Source organism: Piliocolobus tephrosceles, chromosome 14 (assembly GCF_002776525.5).
Source record: "Piliocolobus tephrosceles isolate RC106 chromosome 14, ASM277652v3, whole genome shotgun sequence".
In the NCBI taxonomy this organism is placed as follows: domain Eukaryota; kingdom Metazoa; phylum Chordata; class Mammalia; order Primates; family Cercopithecidae; genus Piliocolobus; species Piliocolobus tephrosceles.
In genome coordinates, this window is record NC_045447.1 from 17,615,348 (window position 1) to 17,631,806 (window position 16,459).

The following is a 16,459-nucleotide window of genomic DNA, read 5'->3' on the forward strand; positions in this document are numbered from 1 at the left end:
TGCACTGGGCCCATCACCCATACAGATTGCATCATCCCTTCCATGGACCTCAGTGCAGACAGAAAGAAGTCAGGACTTCTGAGTTCGGTCCTCTATGATCTGGGGCCTACAAGCCCTTGCAGTCTCACTGCCCACTAACCCCCCAACAATATTCCCTGTGCCGTCGCCTCTATACAACCTCATCTGCCTGCTCCGGGAGACCAAGGTCTAGCCTTGGCTCTGCCTCCCTGTGTGACCTTGGGTAAGTTCTTTGCCTCTCTAGGCCTGTCTCCTCATCGGGCTACTGGGGCTTTGTGTAAATGAGACAAGATGAGGTAGTGAGTGCCAGGTGCCAAGAGGCTCAAGAAACGTTAGCCTGCAATCCACGGCCTCCTGTCTAGCACATCCACCCCCTCCTACGGCAGCTGTTAGCAATCTACTTCTTTAACTTTAACAGCAGCAGGTTCTCACTCTCTCTCCTAAGCTCTGGAATGCAGACATGCTCACAGCCAGCACCAGCAGGCAGGATGGGGAGCAGAAGGAAGACAGCTTAAAGGAAAATTACCCAGCTTTCGCCCCAGCCAATGCTGGTGCTCACAGCTATCTCAGAGAGGGAATCTGGGGACCTGGCAACCCCTTCCTGCGCCGTGGGCTTGGCCCCAAGCCTTGACCCCTATCTGAGCTGGTGGGATGGCGGGGGGGGGGTTACTCTGGCCACCACTCCTCTGGGGCACTCCCACTTTTTGGCATCCAAAGAGACAGGGAGGAGGAGGGAGGAAAAAAAAAAAAAAAACCAGACAGGCCTTTGTGAAGAGGAGAAAGTTGTTCCTGCCATTGCTTGCTGGGGCCCCAGGCACCAACATAATGGAGGATCCCCAATGACAAAGGGTCCCACAGTGGCTGACAGCCTGCCCAGTTGCCATAGCTCAAGTCTCAAACCCTGAGTACCATGTCTCTGCATCATAGAGTTTGTCATGCCCAGTGTCACATACCCTGTAACTGTGCCACCTACCAGGCCCTGCGTTCCTCTTGCTTTGTCCCGTGTGTCTCCCTTGTAGTGGCATCTCATGCCTCTTACACCCTGGGTCATGTTTCATGCACCATGTCATGTCTGTTTTGTGACAGACTGTACCATGCACTCAATAGATTCCCCCCGCCTCAGTCTTCCAAAGTGCTGGGATTATAGGCGTGAGCCACCTCGCCTGGCCTGCTTTCTGTCTCTCTGAAGATCCAGACCTGTGTTCATTCCATCTCCCAGATCCCCTCTCTGAGATGGCTGTGAGTCCATCACACCAGGTCCTACCCCTTAGAGGTATGTGCCATAAACCGTGTCCTGGATCTACGAATTGTGTTGTCCCTTGCTTGATGATTCACATCAGGAAGGGGACAGGATGATATTTAGGGAAGGCAGCCTCTGGGATGGACTCCCAGCCCTATCAACTATCATCTATGTGAGCCTGCAAAAGTGACTTCCCGTCTCAGTGCCTGTTTCTTCAGTTATAAAATGGAACTGATATTCACATTCACCGAGGATTAAAGTAGGTAATGCATGTAAGATGCTTAGTCTAGAAGCTGGCACAGAGTGAGTGCTTTAAAATGTTTGCTAGGCCTGTGCCAACCGTGCCTGGGCATCTGTGTTATGTCCTGTGCCCTGCGTACCACCCTCCCATGTGCCCAGCTCCTCGGGTGCGTCAGACACTGTGCACATTAGTGAAATTCAACAACCCCCTACAGGGAGAGTAGAATTATCCCTCTCATGCAGAGGAGTAATTGAAGGGCAATAATTTGCATGAGGCCACAGGGCCAGCTGGAATGAACACAGGTCTGGGTCCTCGGAGAGACAGAAAGCAGGCCAGGCGAGGTGGCTCACGCCTAACATCCCAACACTTTGGGAGGCTGAGGCGGGGGGAATCCATTGAATTCAGGAGTTCAAGATCAGCCTGGGCATCACCACAAGTCCCCATCTACAAAAAATACAAAAATTAGCCAGGCGTGATGGCGTGTGCCTGTGGTCCCAGCTACTCAGGAGGCTGATGTGGGAGGATCACTTGAGCCCAGGAAGTTGAGGCTGCAGTGAGCAGAGATCACGCCACCGCACTCCAGCCTAGCAATCCAGCCTAGGCGACGAAACAACAACAGTAAAACAACAAAGAGACAGAAAGCAGATGCGTGGTCAGCTATGGGGTGTGCGTAGAGAGGGACGTAAGCAAGCATGAGGGATCCTTTTGGGGATGATGAAAATCTTCTCAACCGAATTGTGATGATGGTTGCATAACTCTGTAAATTTACTAAACATTATTGAATTGAGTGAATTATGTGTATGTAAATTATATGTAAATTTACTCCAATAAATCATGTAAATTATATTTCAATAAAGCTGTTTTTCTTTAGGAAAAAAAAAAAGCCCACGAGCTTCCAGTGCACTATTCTGCGAAAGCATTCTGCAAGAGAAGGGCGCTCTCTGTGGGTCAGTGAAGTTCAACCAGAGGCCAAGCTGCTCTGAGGCCCAGCTGGGAGCAGGTTTGAGCCCAGCGGTTCCCTAACACCTCTGTGGACCAGGTGTGCAGCAGGATCACCCAGGGAGCTCAGGAAACAATAGATTCACAGGCCCCACCCCCAGCCTGTGAGTCCGTAGGTCTAGGGTGGGGCCTGGGAACCTGTGATTCTGAGGCTCAGCCAGGACTGGGCCCACATCTTCCTTTCACATTTGGGGAAACTGAGGTTAGCCAGGAGATGGGCCTGGTCAGACCTAGTTGATCAAACAGTGGGAGAGCCAGGGCTAGAATTAGAGCCCTTTCCTCTTCTCCTCTCTCCATTCCCTCCGCCTCCCTCCCACTCCTACCCCTGTCCTCAGCCTCCCAGTGACTCAGGGCTCTGAGTCACCCAGAGGCCCCACAGAGGAAACTTCTTAGGAAAAACAATCGCCAAACAAAGCTTTCCCTGATCTGGAAACAGAATAGGCCCAGGGGGCCAAGAGAGGGAGGGGAGGGAGAACACAGGGTGGAGTCGGAGGCTCCAAGACTTGGAGACTTGGAGACTTGGAGTCTCAGCCACTCCCTTGTGTGGGGCCCTAGATAGGGATGTCCCCACAATGCACGTCCCCACCTGCAAATAACACCTCCTATGCTAATAGATGCCCATTGTGATGAGGCCACATGATGACTACTTTATAAGCATTGTCTTGTTGAATCCTCCCCAAAACCCATGGCTGGCACTGTCTCCTTTTATAGATGGAGGAACAAAGGCTCAGAGAGGTTCAGCCCAGGTTTACACCATTAGGAATCCAGGGCTGTCTGACTCTGAAGTCCAAAGTCTCACTCTCACTTCTACACACCTTTAAAAAATACCTACTGCACACAGGGGCATGAAGATCAGCTCTCATCAGACAGGTAAGGCGAATGATGGCCACAGTGGCTGTTCAGTCACAAACTGTCTCCTTTCTTTCTCTGTGTCAGGCCCTGCCTTGGGACTTCCTGACCCAAACAGGAACACCAATAGTCATTCAAGTAGCTGTGGGCCCTGGGAGCACAAAGGAGGGAGCACCCACGCCCGAGGGAGCCACGGAGGAGGGGCATTGGGGCAGAGCCTTGGAGGACAAATGGAGTTTCCTCTTTGGGGAGGTAGGAACAACAGAAGCAAAGGCTCAGGGGTGTGGCCCGCACAGAGAAGCGTAAACAGTTTGAAGAGGCATGGCTGGGGTTGAGACAGTGGATATCTGGGGGAGAAGGGGTCTGACTGCTATGGAGTCCTGGCCTGATTCGAGGCACTGAGGATTTTTAAGCAGGGAGAGAATAGGATCGGAACTGGTTTCATTTCTGCAGAGGGCCTGGCTGGTGGTTGAACTAAGAGTCAGGAGTGGGACTTCCCCTTGGGTCTCTCCGGCATCCCTCCTCTGAGCTGGCTTCGGGGACCATCCCAGATCCCGTGCTACTCACCCACGGGTCAGAACTGCCCCCGAGGGCTTCTTCCTCGGCCATCACTAGGCTAGGGGGAGCTATGTGGGCCTCTCCTGACGCAGGCCAACCTAATCATCTCAGCCTATAAATAGTACTCAGGATTAGTCTGGAAATAGCTGTGCCAAGCCAACTCCACAGGCATCACGGGCACGCACAGTTCCGGAAATGGTTCTTCTCCTCAACGCAATTAAAACCCAACACTTCCTCAGGAAACTACTGTTCATACTCTGCTTTGCTTCCTTAAGCACGAGGCAGTCGGTTTTGGGGAAAGAACCTGCCTGCTTACTGCTGATTAGTGGGGGCTATGCTTTGTGTAGAGGGGGCCCTTTTCCTGCTTCTCCTTCTCTGAGGACCTGAGGGAGCCACTGCCACTCTCTGGGCCTCAGTTTCCCCAAACGTAAACTAGGGAGGTGGGACATGATGTCATTTTTAACTTACCAGGATTTCAAAAATTAGAATTGTAATAAACATGTGAGCAGGGAGAAATGAACAGGTCCAGAGCCTGCCACGGAGGGGCTGAGTGGCCTTGGATGAGCCACTGTTCCTCTCTGGGCCCCAGATCCCTCAGCTGTAAAATGAGGGTGCTGGGGGATGATGTCCAAGGTCAACAATTTTTTTTAATTTCATTTTTTTGTTTAGTACTTTTGAGAACCCAGCCAGCTGGCCATCCTATGCCAGCCTTGTGCTGAGTGCTGGGGATATAGGGACAAATAAAACCCAGTCCAGGCCTCTGTGTGCCCAGCCCTGCACCGGATCCCAGTGTGTAACAGCATGTCCAGTCCCCTCAGTGTCCCACTAGAGGCTTCCTTTGGGGCTGCTGGGGATGTCTTGTTTCTAGTTGAGAATTCAGATTTATGTCCAAAGACAAGAGCTCCCTGAGGGGCAGATTACAACATGGACTGAGCTATTACAATCGACAAGGACACAAGGCTAACACAGCCATCGTTATACACCAGCCACGTGCTAAGGACTTGATTTCCCCATTGTTTAATCATCACCAACTCTATTATCACCCCCATTTCACAGATGTGGAAACTGAGGCTGAGAGGAGTAAGGGATTTGTCCAAGGGCACAGAGCAAGTCAGGGCTACAGTGATGGTTCAGGCCCAGACCTGTTTGCCTCTGGAGCCCAGGGTTTAACACACCCCAGTGCTACTGTGAAAGGGCTCTGGACAGCTCAGGCTGGCCGGCCAATGCGGGGATAACAGAACAGGGTCATGGAACAGAAAGGGGCATTGAGGATGTTGCTGTGTGTGTGCGGTGGGGGGAGTGACAAGGCTTCAGCAATGGTACTCATTCTCTCCAACCAGCTCCCAGCGCTGCCATCCTCTGATCCACCCTCCGCTCTGCCTGCCATGGACTGATTGTTCTGAAATCCCATGGATCAAGTCACTCCTCAGCTGAAGACCTGTCCATGATTCCCTGGTACCCGGAGGATAGAAACCCAGCATTTTAAACCTCTCTGACCAGGTCTTCCGGTCAGCTCCCCACCTCAACCCCCACACTCCTGCTTACTAGCCCCCAGGCATAGTGGGCTCCTCCAGCGGCCAAGCCTTCGCCTATGGGGCCTTCTTGCCTGGTATGCCCAACTACCCCTTCTCAGCCTTGTTTGACTCTCAAGTAGGAAAGGCACTCTTTGGCTCCCTGAGCCCCTTGGCACTTATCACAGAGCACTCTGGGTGTTAACTGCCACTGTCTCCGTCTTGGATTAGAGTGGATATCCAAGGGCCGGGTGGTGTCTGATTCACCTCCCTCTCCAGTGCAGCAGCTCGGCAAGGGCTGACCGGGTAAACTAAAAAATGCAAAGAGCCGAAAGAATTCTGGGAAAGTGCACGTTTCCCAGGACAGCCCAGTGACAAGCCCTGTACCGAGGCACAGCATCAGGTCACCCTGCTATGGAAGAACCAAAAATTCCACCCTCACGGCTTATCAGGATGGTCCTTGTGCCTGTCTCTTTCAAGGGTTCTGATAATGAAATCTGATAATGAAATCTGATAAAGCAAGTTACCCTCCTGCTTTAAAACTTCCAATGGTTCCCAGAGGTCTAGCATAAAATCCAAACTCAAGAGCCCACATAACCTAGGTGCTGCCTGGCCCCCAGGCCCTCCTCTTGCCATGCCCCATCTCTGGCCAGCCTCTCTCGCTTCTTTCAGTTCTTCAAGGACTCCCCCACACTAAAGCCTTACCCAGACCGCCTCTCTGCCTGGGGGACTCCTCTGTTCCCTGCTCACTCAGCCACCTCCCTCTCCCTCTTCAGGTCTCACTTTTTAGGGGAGGCTTCCCTCATCTGTCCAGATAAGACCTCACCACTCCCACCCAATCCCATACGCTCCCATAACCTGATCGTTTCCTTCACAGCAAGAATTAATCTTTGGTGTAAATAATGATCTACCGGAAGACCCATGAGGAATGGGAAGGTCTTGTTTTTTGCTGATTCTCAAACACCCAGCTCAGAGCCTAAGTGTCTCTCAAATGAATGAAGATATGAATGGATGAATGAATGAATGAATGAACCTATATACATCTATCAAGACAAGAAGGTGGGCAGAATCCTAGGGAACACTGAGGCAGAAAAAACAGGGCCCTGGGCCGGGCATCGTGGCTCACACCTGTAATCCCAGCAGTTTGGGAGGCCAAGGTGGGCAGATCACTTGAGGTCAGGAGTTTGAGACCAGCCTGGCCAATGTGGTAAAACCCTGTCTCTACTAAAAACACAAACATTAGCCAGGTGTGGTGGCACATGCCTGTAGTCACAGCTCCTCGAGAGGCTGAGGCAGGAGAATCATTTGTACCTGGGAGGAGGAGGTTGCAGTGAGCTGAGATCATGCCACTGCACTCCAGCCTGGGCACCACAGCAAGACTCCGTCTCAAGAAAACAAAAAAAGAAAGAAAGAAAGAAAGAAAAAGAAAAACAGGGCCTTAACTAAAAAAGACAGGAGGAAAAACAGGGCCCTAACTAAAAAGAGAGGAGGGGCTCTAACTGAAAAAAAAACAGGGCCCTAACTAAAAAGACAGGAGGATAAACAGGGCCCTAACTAAAAAGACAGGAGGAAATAAACCAGACAGTGCAGCCTCCCAGAAGCAAAAGGAGGAAGTTTCTAGAACTGCACTAAAGACTGGTATATGGAATCCTGAGGAAAGCACTAGACTGGACATTGAGGAGGTCACTGGGGCCTCCATGATTGAACCAAGGTTCCGTGGAGGTGGGCACAGGGCTGGTACATTGCAGGGGGCAGAGGAGTAAAGGGGGGTGAATCAGCAAAGCTCTCAGGTGATGGGTGCTCAGCTGGGCCTATGCCAGCCTGGCCCTGCAGGGTCTGTGGAAGACAGGGCCCCTGTGTCACAGTTACCAAAAGCATCAACAGGGCATAACATTCTTTTTGTTGACAGATCACTTTGAGGCAACTTGGCTTTTGGAGTTGTTAGGGCTCAGTCTCAAAGGCAGGCGCATCAGAGCCAAGACTCGGCTCTCAATTCCTCCTATTAGGGCAGCACTAGGGCCACCTCTTTGTCAGCAAAACCTTTGGGTAGCAGCTGATGGGGCGAGTCACCTTTCTGGGCCCAGCAGGCCTTTCGGGAATCCCTGGCTTTGGGGGCACAACATCCTGGGGACCATCAAAAAGCCCTTTCACCTGAGCTTTGGGAAAGAGGAACAGCTCCGGCTGTGGGCGGCTCGTGTCACCATCTGGAAGCCAGCTGGGCCACGGCAGATATGTAAGTCCTGTGTGCATTCATCCCCTTCTCCTTTTGGCAGAAAAGCGATAGTGTGGGCTGGAGGGGTGTTTTCCCGGGTTCTTGCACAATTGCTAATTAGAAATTCACTTCTGTTTGGGTGTTGGAAGCTGGGCGACTCCCCCTAGTATCGATCCTTCCTGTCTCACTGGTCACAAAGCCCTTTGGCATCTACGAGCTCACTGGGTCCACAGAGCAGCTTTGTTAGGTGGGTAGGGGGAGACCAAGGCACCCGTCTTACAGATGGAAAAACCGAGGCTGCAGCTGGGAGGTAAGCCAGTCTCCTGGCTTCCAGCCCAGGACTCTGCACTCCTCCCCCTACCTCCCCGCCTACTTCAGCAGGTCACCTGTGAATCTGATAGTCGGGGGGCCCCACCCTGCCAGCTGGCCCCAGTGGGCATGACTCATCCGCCTTCCCCATGACTCACACACCTCGGGTGCTCCTCCTCTGGTCAACAAGTCTGGAGACTCGGCAAATGGACCCCCAATTTTCTTACCTCTCCAAAGCCTCTGGGAAGAATTCCTGCACCTCCTCTTTATGGGGACTCTACTCTTCTACAGAAGAGCCACCAAGGCCTTGAGAGGGAAAGCCGCTCTCTTAAAGTCACACAGCAAGCAAGCAGCACAGCCAGGGTGGGAGCCAGGCATCTGGGCACTGAGCCCAGTCCCTGCCTCCTCCCCACAAGATCACTCTCGCCTGACCTCCCTCTCAAGGGCAGGAAAGGAGCAGAGACGCACTCTGAGCCTTATTGGGAAGACCTCAGGGACTCCCACTGAATCCACTGCGGCTACAGTGGCTGCTTCCACCACTGAAGTCTCCTCCAGGCTTCCCTGGGCAGCCAGGGCGGGGTTTAATAGGACAGGTGTCTGCATTGCTCTACCTACCTAACAGGGCTGTGCAGGGTGAAGAGCGCTGCTCTGTGGGAAGGCGCCTGGACCAAGGCCGAAGCACTGGACAAAGAGCTATGAGCACCACCTGTAAAAAAAGGGCACAAGAATGTCAGCCTCAGGGGGAGTTCAAGGTTATCTGGTCAAATCCCCATTTGATGTTTCAACTCCTTTCCTCCCCTCCACCAGGGGTCACACAATCAGTACTTGCACACATCTGGCAACAGGGCACTCACTACCTGCCAAGGCTGCAAGACCTGCTGCTGGAGGGTTTGGCTGGGTAAAAGAATTTTCCTAAGGACGCACTAAAATCTCTCTCTTCTTATGTACCTGCTGGTACTAGCTCTGCCTCCTTCTGGGTCAGCCAGAACAGGTCTGTCCCCCTCTTTCCTGATGACTCTTTGGAGATTTGAAGATAGTGATCCTGGGCCCCTCAAGTCTTCTACAAATTGTACACTCCCTTTCCTCCAGCTCTTCCTGAGACCAGGGTTTCCGGTTCATTCACCCTGTTCCCTGATCTGCTCCAGATGAACTCTGTCCCTACTGACAGGACAAGACCCAGAATTAGAGAATCAGACAAGTTCTACCCAGGGCAGGGCGAGCAGGATTCTCACCTCCTTCATTAGAGATATCATGCTTCCATTCATTGAGCCTAAAATCCCATTCACATTTAAGGCAGCCCTATTGCATGGCTGAATTCAGTTTACAGTCAACCTCAGAGTTGTACTTTAGGACTCTGGAGTTATATAAACTGGGCCCTCACTTAACTGTGTAAGCTGAGCAAGCTACATCTCTTCTCCGAGTCTCAGTCGCCTTCTCTGTTCAAGATGGATAATATTAGAACCTACAATGAGATCAAACATGTTCAGGGTTTTGCACAAGGCATATGTTTACTCTAATTATTACCCTGATTATTAATAACTAAATTTCTAAGTCTTTTGCCTGCAAATTGTATCTTTCTCATCCTGCACATGTGCGGTTTGGGGACCCACCCTGTTGATTTGTCATGTTCGCAACTCTGTGCCTCAGCATCACTCTATTATTGTTCTAATGCACTACTGCTGAGCAAGACTACATTATCAATGTCTGGTGACAGGACTTTCTCTCCCTCTAGGCTGTAAGCTCCTCAGAGGCAATGATTCTGTCTGCTTCACCTCTGAAGCTTCAGCATGGCATGTGCCCAGCAAATGACAGGGCCAGTGGACATATGCTAGATGAGTGGATGAAGGACCATCCCACATCAGCTCATCGTGGAGTATGCAGCTCAGTCCCCCCGCCTCTCAGGGACAACTTGGATCTTCACCCTTCCTCGCCACTAAGAATTCCAGTCAGCTACATTCAGAGGAAAGCTGAGCAAACTGGCTCCTGCCCACACTGGAAAATTTCTCTGCCTAAACCAGCTTCCCCAAGCCGAGGGGAAGGTCCAAGATCCCGAAGGTGGCAGGATCATGCAGGCTCCTGGGATTAAGACACAAACAAGCCCTGTTCTCAGGCTGACAGTAAATGATCCAGACAGTCTCGATGACTTGTGCATTGTGACTAACACGGGATACAGCCACGGAAGTGGAGTCACGGTAGCCAAAACCAGAGACATCAGAGGCAGACACTTATCTGGGCTGCAGGACCTGGTGCCCACTTCTGTGGGCCTTTCTCAAAGACTATGGCAGAAACTTCCCGGTTCCAAGGGACAGGCCAAAGCAGAGGTGGGTTTTGTTGTTCCAGCAAATGACTAATGACCTCCCGCACTATGTCAACTCTGTGTGAGGATGAGCCTTTCGAATCCAGCTCCACTTCTTTCTACACACCCCAAATTGAACTCTCATCCTCAGATGCATATTGCAGTGCTGCATTTGTTCCCAAGCGCAACCTTCTCCTCCCCAACTGCACCTCATCTCAGCAAACAGCACTACCATCCACCATCCACCATCCACCATCCATCCGGTGGACCAGTCCAGACACCAGGTTCTCACCCTCCTCAACACACCACCTCACCCCTTTGCTCTGTCACTCTCCCTTCCAATGTATCACCATGTCTTGCTAGTCCAACCCCTGACTGCCTCCAGAGTGCCCCTCTTCTCTCCACCTCAACGCCAATATCTTGGTCCATAACCCCATCACCTCTCGCCTGCATGACTGCAGAACCTTCCTAACTGATCCTCCTGCATCCTCTCCCTCCTACAATGCATCCTCCTCAGAGCAAGCCCAGACCATGCCACTCCTCTGCCCAGACTCTACCATGGCTCCACTGTGGCCCCAGATAAAGTCCAAGATCCTTAACAAACCTCTCCACATTCTTCATGACCTGTCCCCGTCAACTCCTTCAGCCTCAGCCCTCATGGCTTCCTGTCTTCCACTATACCCCACCAGGCTCCAGCCAGATGCAACAGCACTCTGTCCTTGAGTCCTCCATGTAGTTTCTGCACAGACCTCCACACCCACTCGTCTTCCCAGTCACACTCTACAGTAATGGTCTATTTGCAAGTCAGCCTCCCCAGTTGCTCCCGTGTATCCCAGAGCCTGGCCTAGGGCTGGGACCACCGCAGCTCAAGATTTACCAAAGTAAGAAACTATGACTCCCATGCGTGCACACGTGTGTAGCATACGTGCACATGCACACACACATTCGCAGAGCCGGCTAAGAGTGCAGATGCTGCCATCTATGGGCAAGAAAAGCATTACACCCTTCCTGAGATTCAGACACACCCCAGGAGCCTCCGAGCTCTCAGACTCAGCAGGGTTTAGAATTAGCCTCAGCTAACTCCAAGTTGGTCTGTTTTCCATTTTGGACCTTAAGGCTGCAGCAGTTTAAAAACAAGGTCGGCAAAAACCACTGACTCTAGTCCACCGCCCACACACTCCAGATGGAGCCATAAAGAGAAGGGTTACGTTCCAGTACTCACAATCCCAGCCCGGCGCTCTCACTACATGCCTGTTTGCTGAATCATATCTTAGGGCATAGGAACAGAAGATGACTTCCAAAAGTCTCAGCTGTGGAAAGGCCAGCCTTTGGGGAGAGAGCTCGCCCAGTGAAAGTGTGCAAGCCACCACGGAACCCCGTCTGTCTACGTGGCTAAAAAGGAGCTTTCTGCTCTGGAGGTGGGATCAGGGGAGGCTGGAGCAGAGCATTTTTCTCTCCTAAAGGACTGCTCCCAGCTCATTGGAAGGGCCTTCAGACCTGATGGGAGTAACATGATATCTGTCCATTAATGCCATTAGGGTTCAAATGGCCACCCCTAATAATAATAGTTATCATTTTCTATGCATCTTCCAAGCGTTAAACTCTGCAGGCATCATGTCTCATTGTCGCAATAACTCTACTAGGCAGCAATCTTTGTCCTCATTTTGCAAAGCTAGGACACAAGCTCAGAGAGGTGAAGTAATGTGCTCAGGGTCACACAGCTAAGATGTCTGGGCAGTTCCCACCAACGCAGGCTGCCTCCCCTACGTCTTAACCTCACTATGTTTCAAAGCTGTAAGGCTAGGCCTCTTGCTCACTAGAAAACCAACCAAACAAACAAAAAACACGCAAATCTTCGGGTACTCTAGATCATGGGCCAACAAAGTTTTTCTGTAAAAGGCCAGACCGTAAATATTTTAGGCTTCATAGGCTACACACCCTCTCTGTTGCATATTCTTCCTTGTTTGTTTGTTATTGTTGTTTTTTAACAACACTTTAAAACTATAAAACCATTCTTAGCTTAGAGGTATACAAAAACAGACTGGGGCCTCCGGAGGGCTGTAGTTTGCATCCATAAATACAAAGAGAATAATGTTTATAATCACAAATACAAAAACTTCTGGTGAAAAGGTTGATCAAATGCTAGCTGTATTTCTCCCCCTTCCAATGGCTTTCCACTGAGTCACTCTCTCTCCTAAAGAAGGACCCTACTTTGCTCCATAATTAAGCAACAAAGTATTTCAAGGGCTGTTCAGATTCTAGAAACTCATAGCTGCAGATAAAATAGATAAGCCAGATATCGAAGACAAGACATTACAAGATCTGGGCTCCAGACTAGACCCTGTTACTGTGACTTGCTCTTCAGCCCTGAAACAAGGGACTTGCCTCTTAAGCCCCTTATCTCGTAAGTATTGATTCGACATGAATAATAGATTGATTTCAAATCTTACAACTGAAAATGCGATCCCTGGACCAGCGACATCAGCATCACTAGAAATGCAGAGCCTCAGGCCCCACCCAGACTTGTGGAACCAGAATCTGCATTTTAACAAAAGCCTTAGGTGATCTTAGAATGCTCTAGAACATATTTTCTGTCCATCTGAAACACAGTCCACAAAATCTTTGTTAGCAATGAGGAGAGAAAGGGTCTACAGACATCTTTCATGATGTCATGGTATTAGGTCCCTGACCTAACACACGGACCAGTGACTTCATAAAGCACTCCACTCTAGGACCAATTGACAGACCAAGATCTACCAGCAGATCTTAAAGTCAAACCTTAGCCAGGCACAAAGCAGACCTAGGGAAACAGGAGAAGGTGCTATTCCCCATATTATGGAGTGCGGTGGAGAATAGGTTAGAGAAATGACTTACCCAAGACCACACAGCCAAAACAAACTAAGTGGGCATGACCACCACCAGGTTTCTTAATCTTCCTTAGTCAGGCCTTAGGTTTCATGAGAACTGAAATCATTTCGGTTTGGTAGAGTAGCAATCAGAGGGCTTGCTGTTGGCTTTGGGAAATTTACTTGCTCTCTCAGGGCACAAGTATCTGTAGCCATGAAGTGAGCGGGTAGAGCCAGGCGATTCCTAAGGCCCTGCCATAAAAGTCACGTTCTGGAAAGTTTTGCGATGAGAAAGCAGTCAGGAGGGGTGCCCTATGCCGAGGGTCACCACAGTCACACCAAAGTCTCTGGGGGATGGGACCTCTGAGCCAAGTCCTTCAGTCCTTTATGAGGAGGCTGAGGAGGGACCTGGTGTGGGCCCTAGTCATGCATCCTGTTGGGGCCACCTCAGCTGGTCACCACAGGCTGGCATGCATGCTAAGGATGTAGCCCATTTTACAGATGAGGAAAATACGTCCTCAAGAGGGACTAGGGCTTCTTACCAAAGCAAAGAATCTTTCCCTTCAGCCGACAACAGTGCAAGGGTACCCTGTATTCAGAAAACCTAACATGTGAACACACAGATGCGTGCAAATGGTTGATCTGGGAATAATCAGCCTCTTTATAAATAGCGCATTCTATTTTACCGACAGATTCGTTACAACAAGGATTCATTCTGGGCTTTGACGGTGAGGCTCCCAGTGCAATGCCTCTCACACTTGAATTTGCACATGAATTCCGTGGGGATCTTGTGAAAATCTGGATTTGGATTCAGTAGGCCCAAGATGGGTAGGGTTGCCACATAAAACACGAGATGCCCGGTTAAATCTAAATGTCAGAAAAACATTAAGATGTCTTGGTATAATTATGCCCCAAACCCTCCTCGGTGTACTCATGCTTAACTGGCACGCTGTTTGTTATTTGCTAAATAAGGCAACCCTAAAGGTGGAGCCTGAAATCCCACATTTCTGAAAAGCTCATAGATGAAGCCTTAGTGCATTTAAATGCAATTTAAATCTATGAAAACTTTGTTTATGCAACTATGAATTTTATGGTCTTTTTTTTAAGACCACTGAACAGGCTAGGCAGGCATCTCTCACCTTCTAAAAGAGCATAGAAAGAATTCTGGCTGCCACTGGGACTGGGAACTTGCCTTCCAAAAGAAACAGGTACTGTGGTGGGAGGGGAGGTGGAAGGGGGATGGGTACTGGCCAGCCCACAAAAGCCCATTTTATCTCCCTTCTAAACAACACAGTTCCGCTGGACTACCACTTCCTGAACTGAAGCTTAGGACGTCAAGAAATATGGCCATTTCTTTTCTGAGTCCATGAAATGGGAAGGATCTCTCCCTACCTGCTTCCTTCCCAGGGCTCTTTGGAGTCAGATGAGATACTACAAATTCCCAGCATCCACATGATTGCACCGGCCAAGCATCTTGTTAGATACTTTGTAGAATTCTGTGAAGTAAGTATTGAAGCCCTAACTGTATAGCTGAGAAAAATGAAACTCAGTGAGGTGATGTCCTCAAGGTCTTACGGCAAGTGCAAAACATACACTGGAAGGAGAACCAAGTTCTCTCCGCTTCTTCGGCCTGGTAACCTAACTTGTTATGCTTTATTGCTGCTGAATTGTTCAAGTGTATTTGCCAAATGAATGAATGAAATGTAACGTTTCAGGAAAATGGTCGCTGTACTCTATAACAAGACAGCTGAGCTTTTTATAACCAGCTTCAGATGCTCCTAAAGAATGCTGCCACTCTCATGGATGGCTGGTAGGAATAAGGACTACTGTAACCCTTAGGAGCAGAAATTTAGCATGACACAGATTCTTCGCTTGGCCAAACTTTAGCCAGGCTTCTGAACCTTCTCCTAGGCCCACCTGTGCACTTCCTTGTAAAATCCAGTTTTAGCAAAAGAACCCTGCTAAGTCTGTTTAGCCAGAACCCCTCTTCCTTGATATCTGATCGGGCTCCTCATCCTCCACCATGGTCCCAGTGATGTTTGAATCACCCTGGTTTGTCTTCATCAATACTTTTGTTCGGTCGGTTTAGCAAGAATACCCCTTATTCCTGAGCTTCCTCTTAGTAATTTTCCATCCGCTGACCCCCACCCTGCTCCGCAGCCAGCAATTCCCACTCACCCGTGCTGTATTAGGAGTTGAGCCCAAACCCTCCCTCACTGAAGGACCCTGTTGCAGTGGTCCCTATACCCAAGGCGATGGTCCTGAATAGAGACTTCCTTGCTGTGTTATAACAAGCATCACTAAATTTTTTTTAACAAGAAAAAGCTATAAAATGTGTCATTTTGACTCAGAAACTCCATTTCTAGGGCTCTCTTCTAGGAAATAATAAAAGAAGAACACACACAAAAATTATGCACTAGGTTGTTCACCGCAGTATTGTTTATAAACTGCGTAAATGTTTCATAATTGAGGATCGTTAAGGGAACATGGTATATGCACACCAAAGATAGAATAACAGTAAGTGACAAAAACTCGGGTGGGCATTTATTTCCACTATAACAACAAAAAAAAGTAGGAGGCAAGTCCCTTGTTTCAGGGCTAAAGAGTCAGTGACAGTAGCAGGGTCCAGCCTACAGCCCAGATCTTTTAATGCCTTATCTTTGATATCTGACTTATCTGTCTATTTCATCCACAGCTATGAGTTTCTAGAATCTGAACAGCCCTTGAAATACTTTGCTGCTTAATTGTGAAGCAAAGTAGGGTCCTCTAGGAGAGAGAGACTCAGTAGAAAGCTGTGGAAGGGGGAGAAATACAGCTAGCATTTGATAAACCTTTTCGCCAGAAGTTTTTATACTTGAGATTATAACCATTATTTTCTCTGTATCTATGGATACAAACTACAGCCCTGGGGAGCCCCAGTCTTGGTTCTTTGGGGTGATCTTGGGCAAATTCTGTCTCTCTGAGCCTTTTTGTTAATAAATAAAAAGCATTATTTCATTTTTTAATCCCCTGGACTATTGGAATAAAAGATTTAAATTAGAATAAACATTTATCTACTTAGGTATAGTATGCTTTTAAAACTTTTAAAAATTAAATTTAAAAAGAATCCGTAATAACATAAGAAAAATATTTATGATATAATGTTGAGAAAAAACAAAGTCAGAACAGAAAATTATAAATACATGATAACCACAATTGTGTGGGGGTAAAAAAGAAAATGCACTGAAAATATCAGGAAGGAAGGACACCCAGATGTTGGCAGTGATTTTCTCTGGTTAGTTATGAACACTTCTTTTTTTATATATACTTTTTTATTTTCTAAATTTTCTATCACAAGTGTAATAGAAATAATAAGGGGGGGGGGCAAAGGTCCTTGGAGG

At 49.1% G+C, this 16,459-nt stretch overlaps 2 protein-coding genes across 3 annotated transcripts in view; one reads left to right on the forward strand and one right to left on the reverse strand.

Annotated features, from left to right (window-relative positions):
* Positions 1-16,459, reverse strand: part of GSN (gelsolin) — a 64,936-nt gene that overhangs the window by 42,908 nt on the left and 5,569 nt on the right. Inside the window, exon 2 of one of the 2 annotated variants that reach the window (XM_023223674.2) lies at positions 8,553-8,643. The exons of the other annotated variant lie outside the window; for it this stretch is intronic. The gene's annotated coding sequence lies outside the window, so the exon portion shown is untranslated. The remainder of the gene's footprint in view (positions 1-8,552; positions 8,644-16,459) is intronic. 2 annotated transcript variants of the gene reach the window in all.
* LOC111550326 (putative uncharacterized protein GSN-AS1) lies at positions 8,067-8,556 on the forward strand. The gene is given in 2 exon segments (XM_023223676.2): positions 8,067-8,078; positions 8,080-8,556. Coding segments are annotated over 2 exon segments (489 nt in total).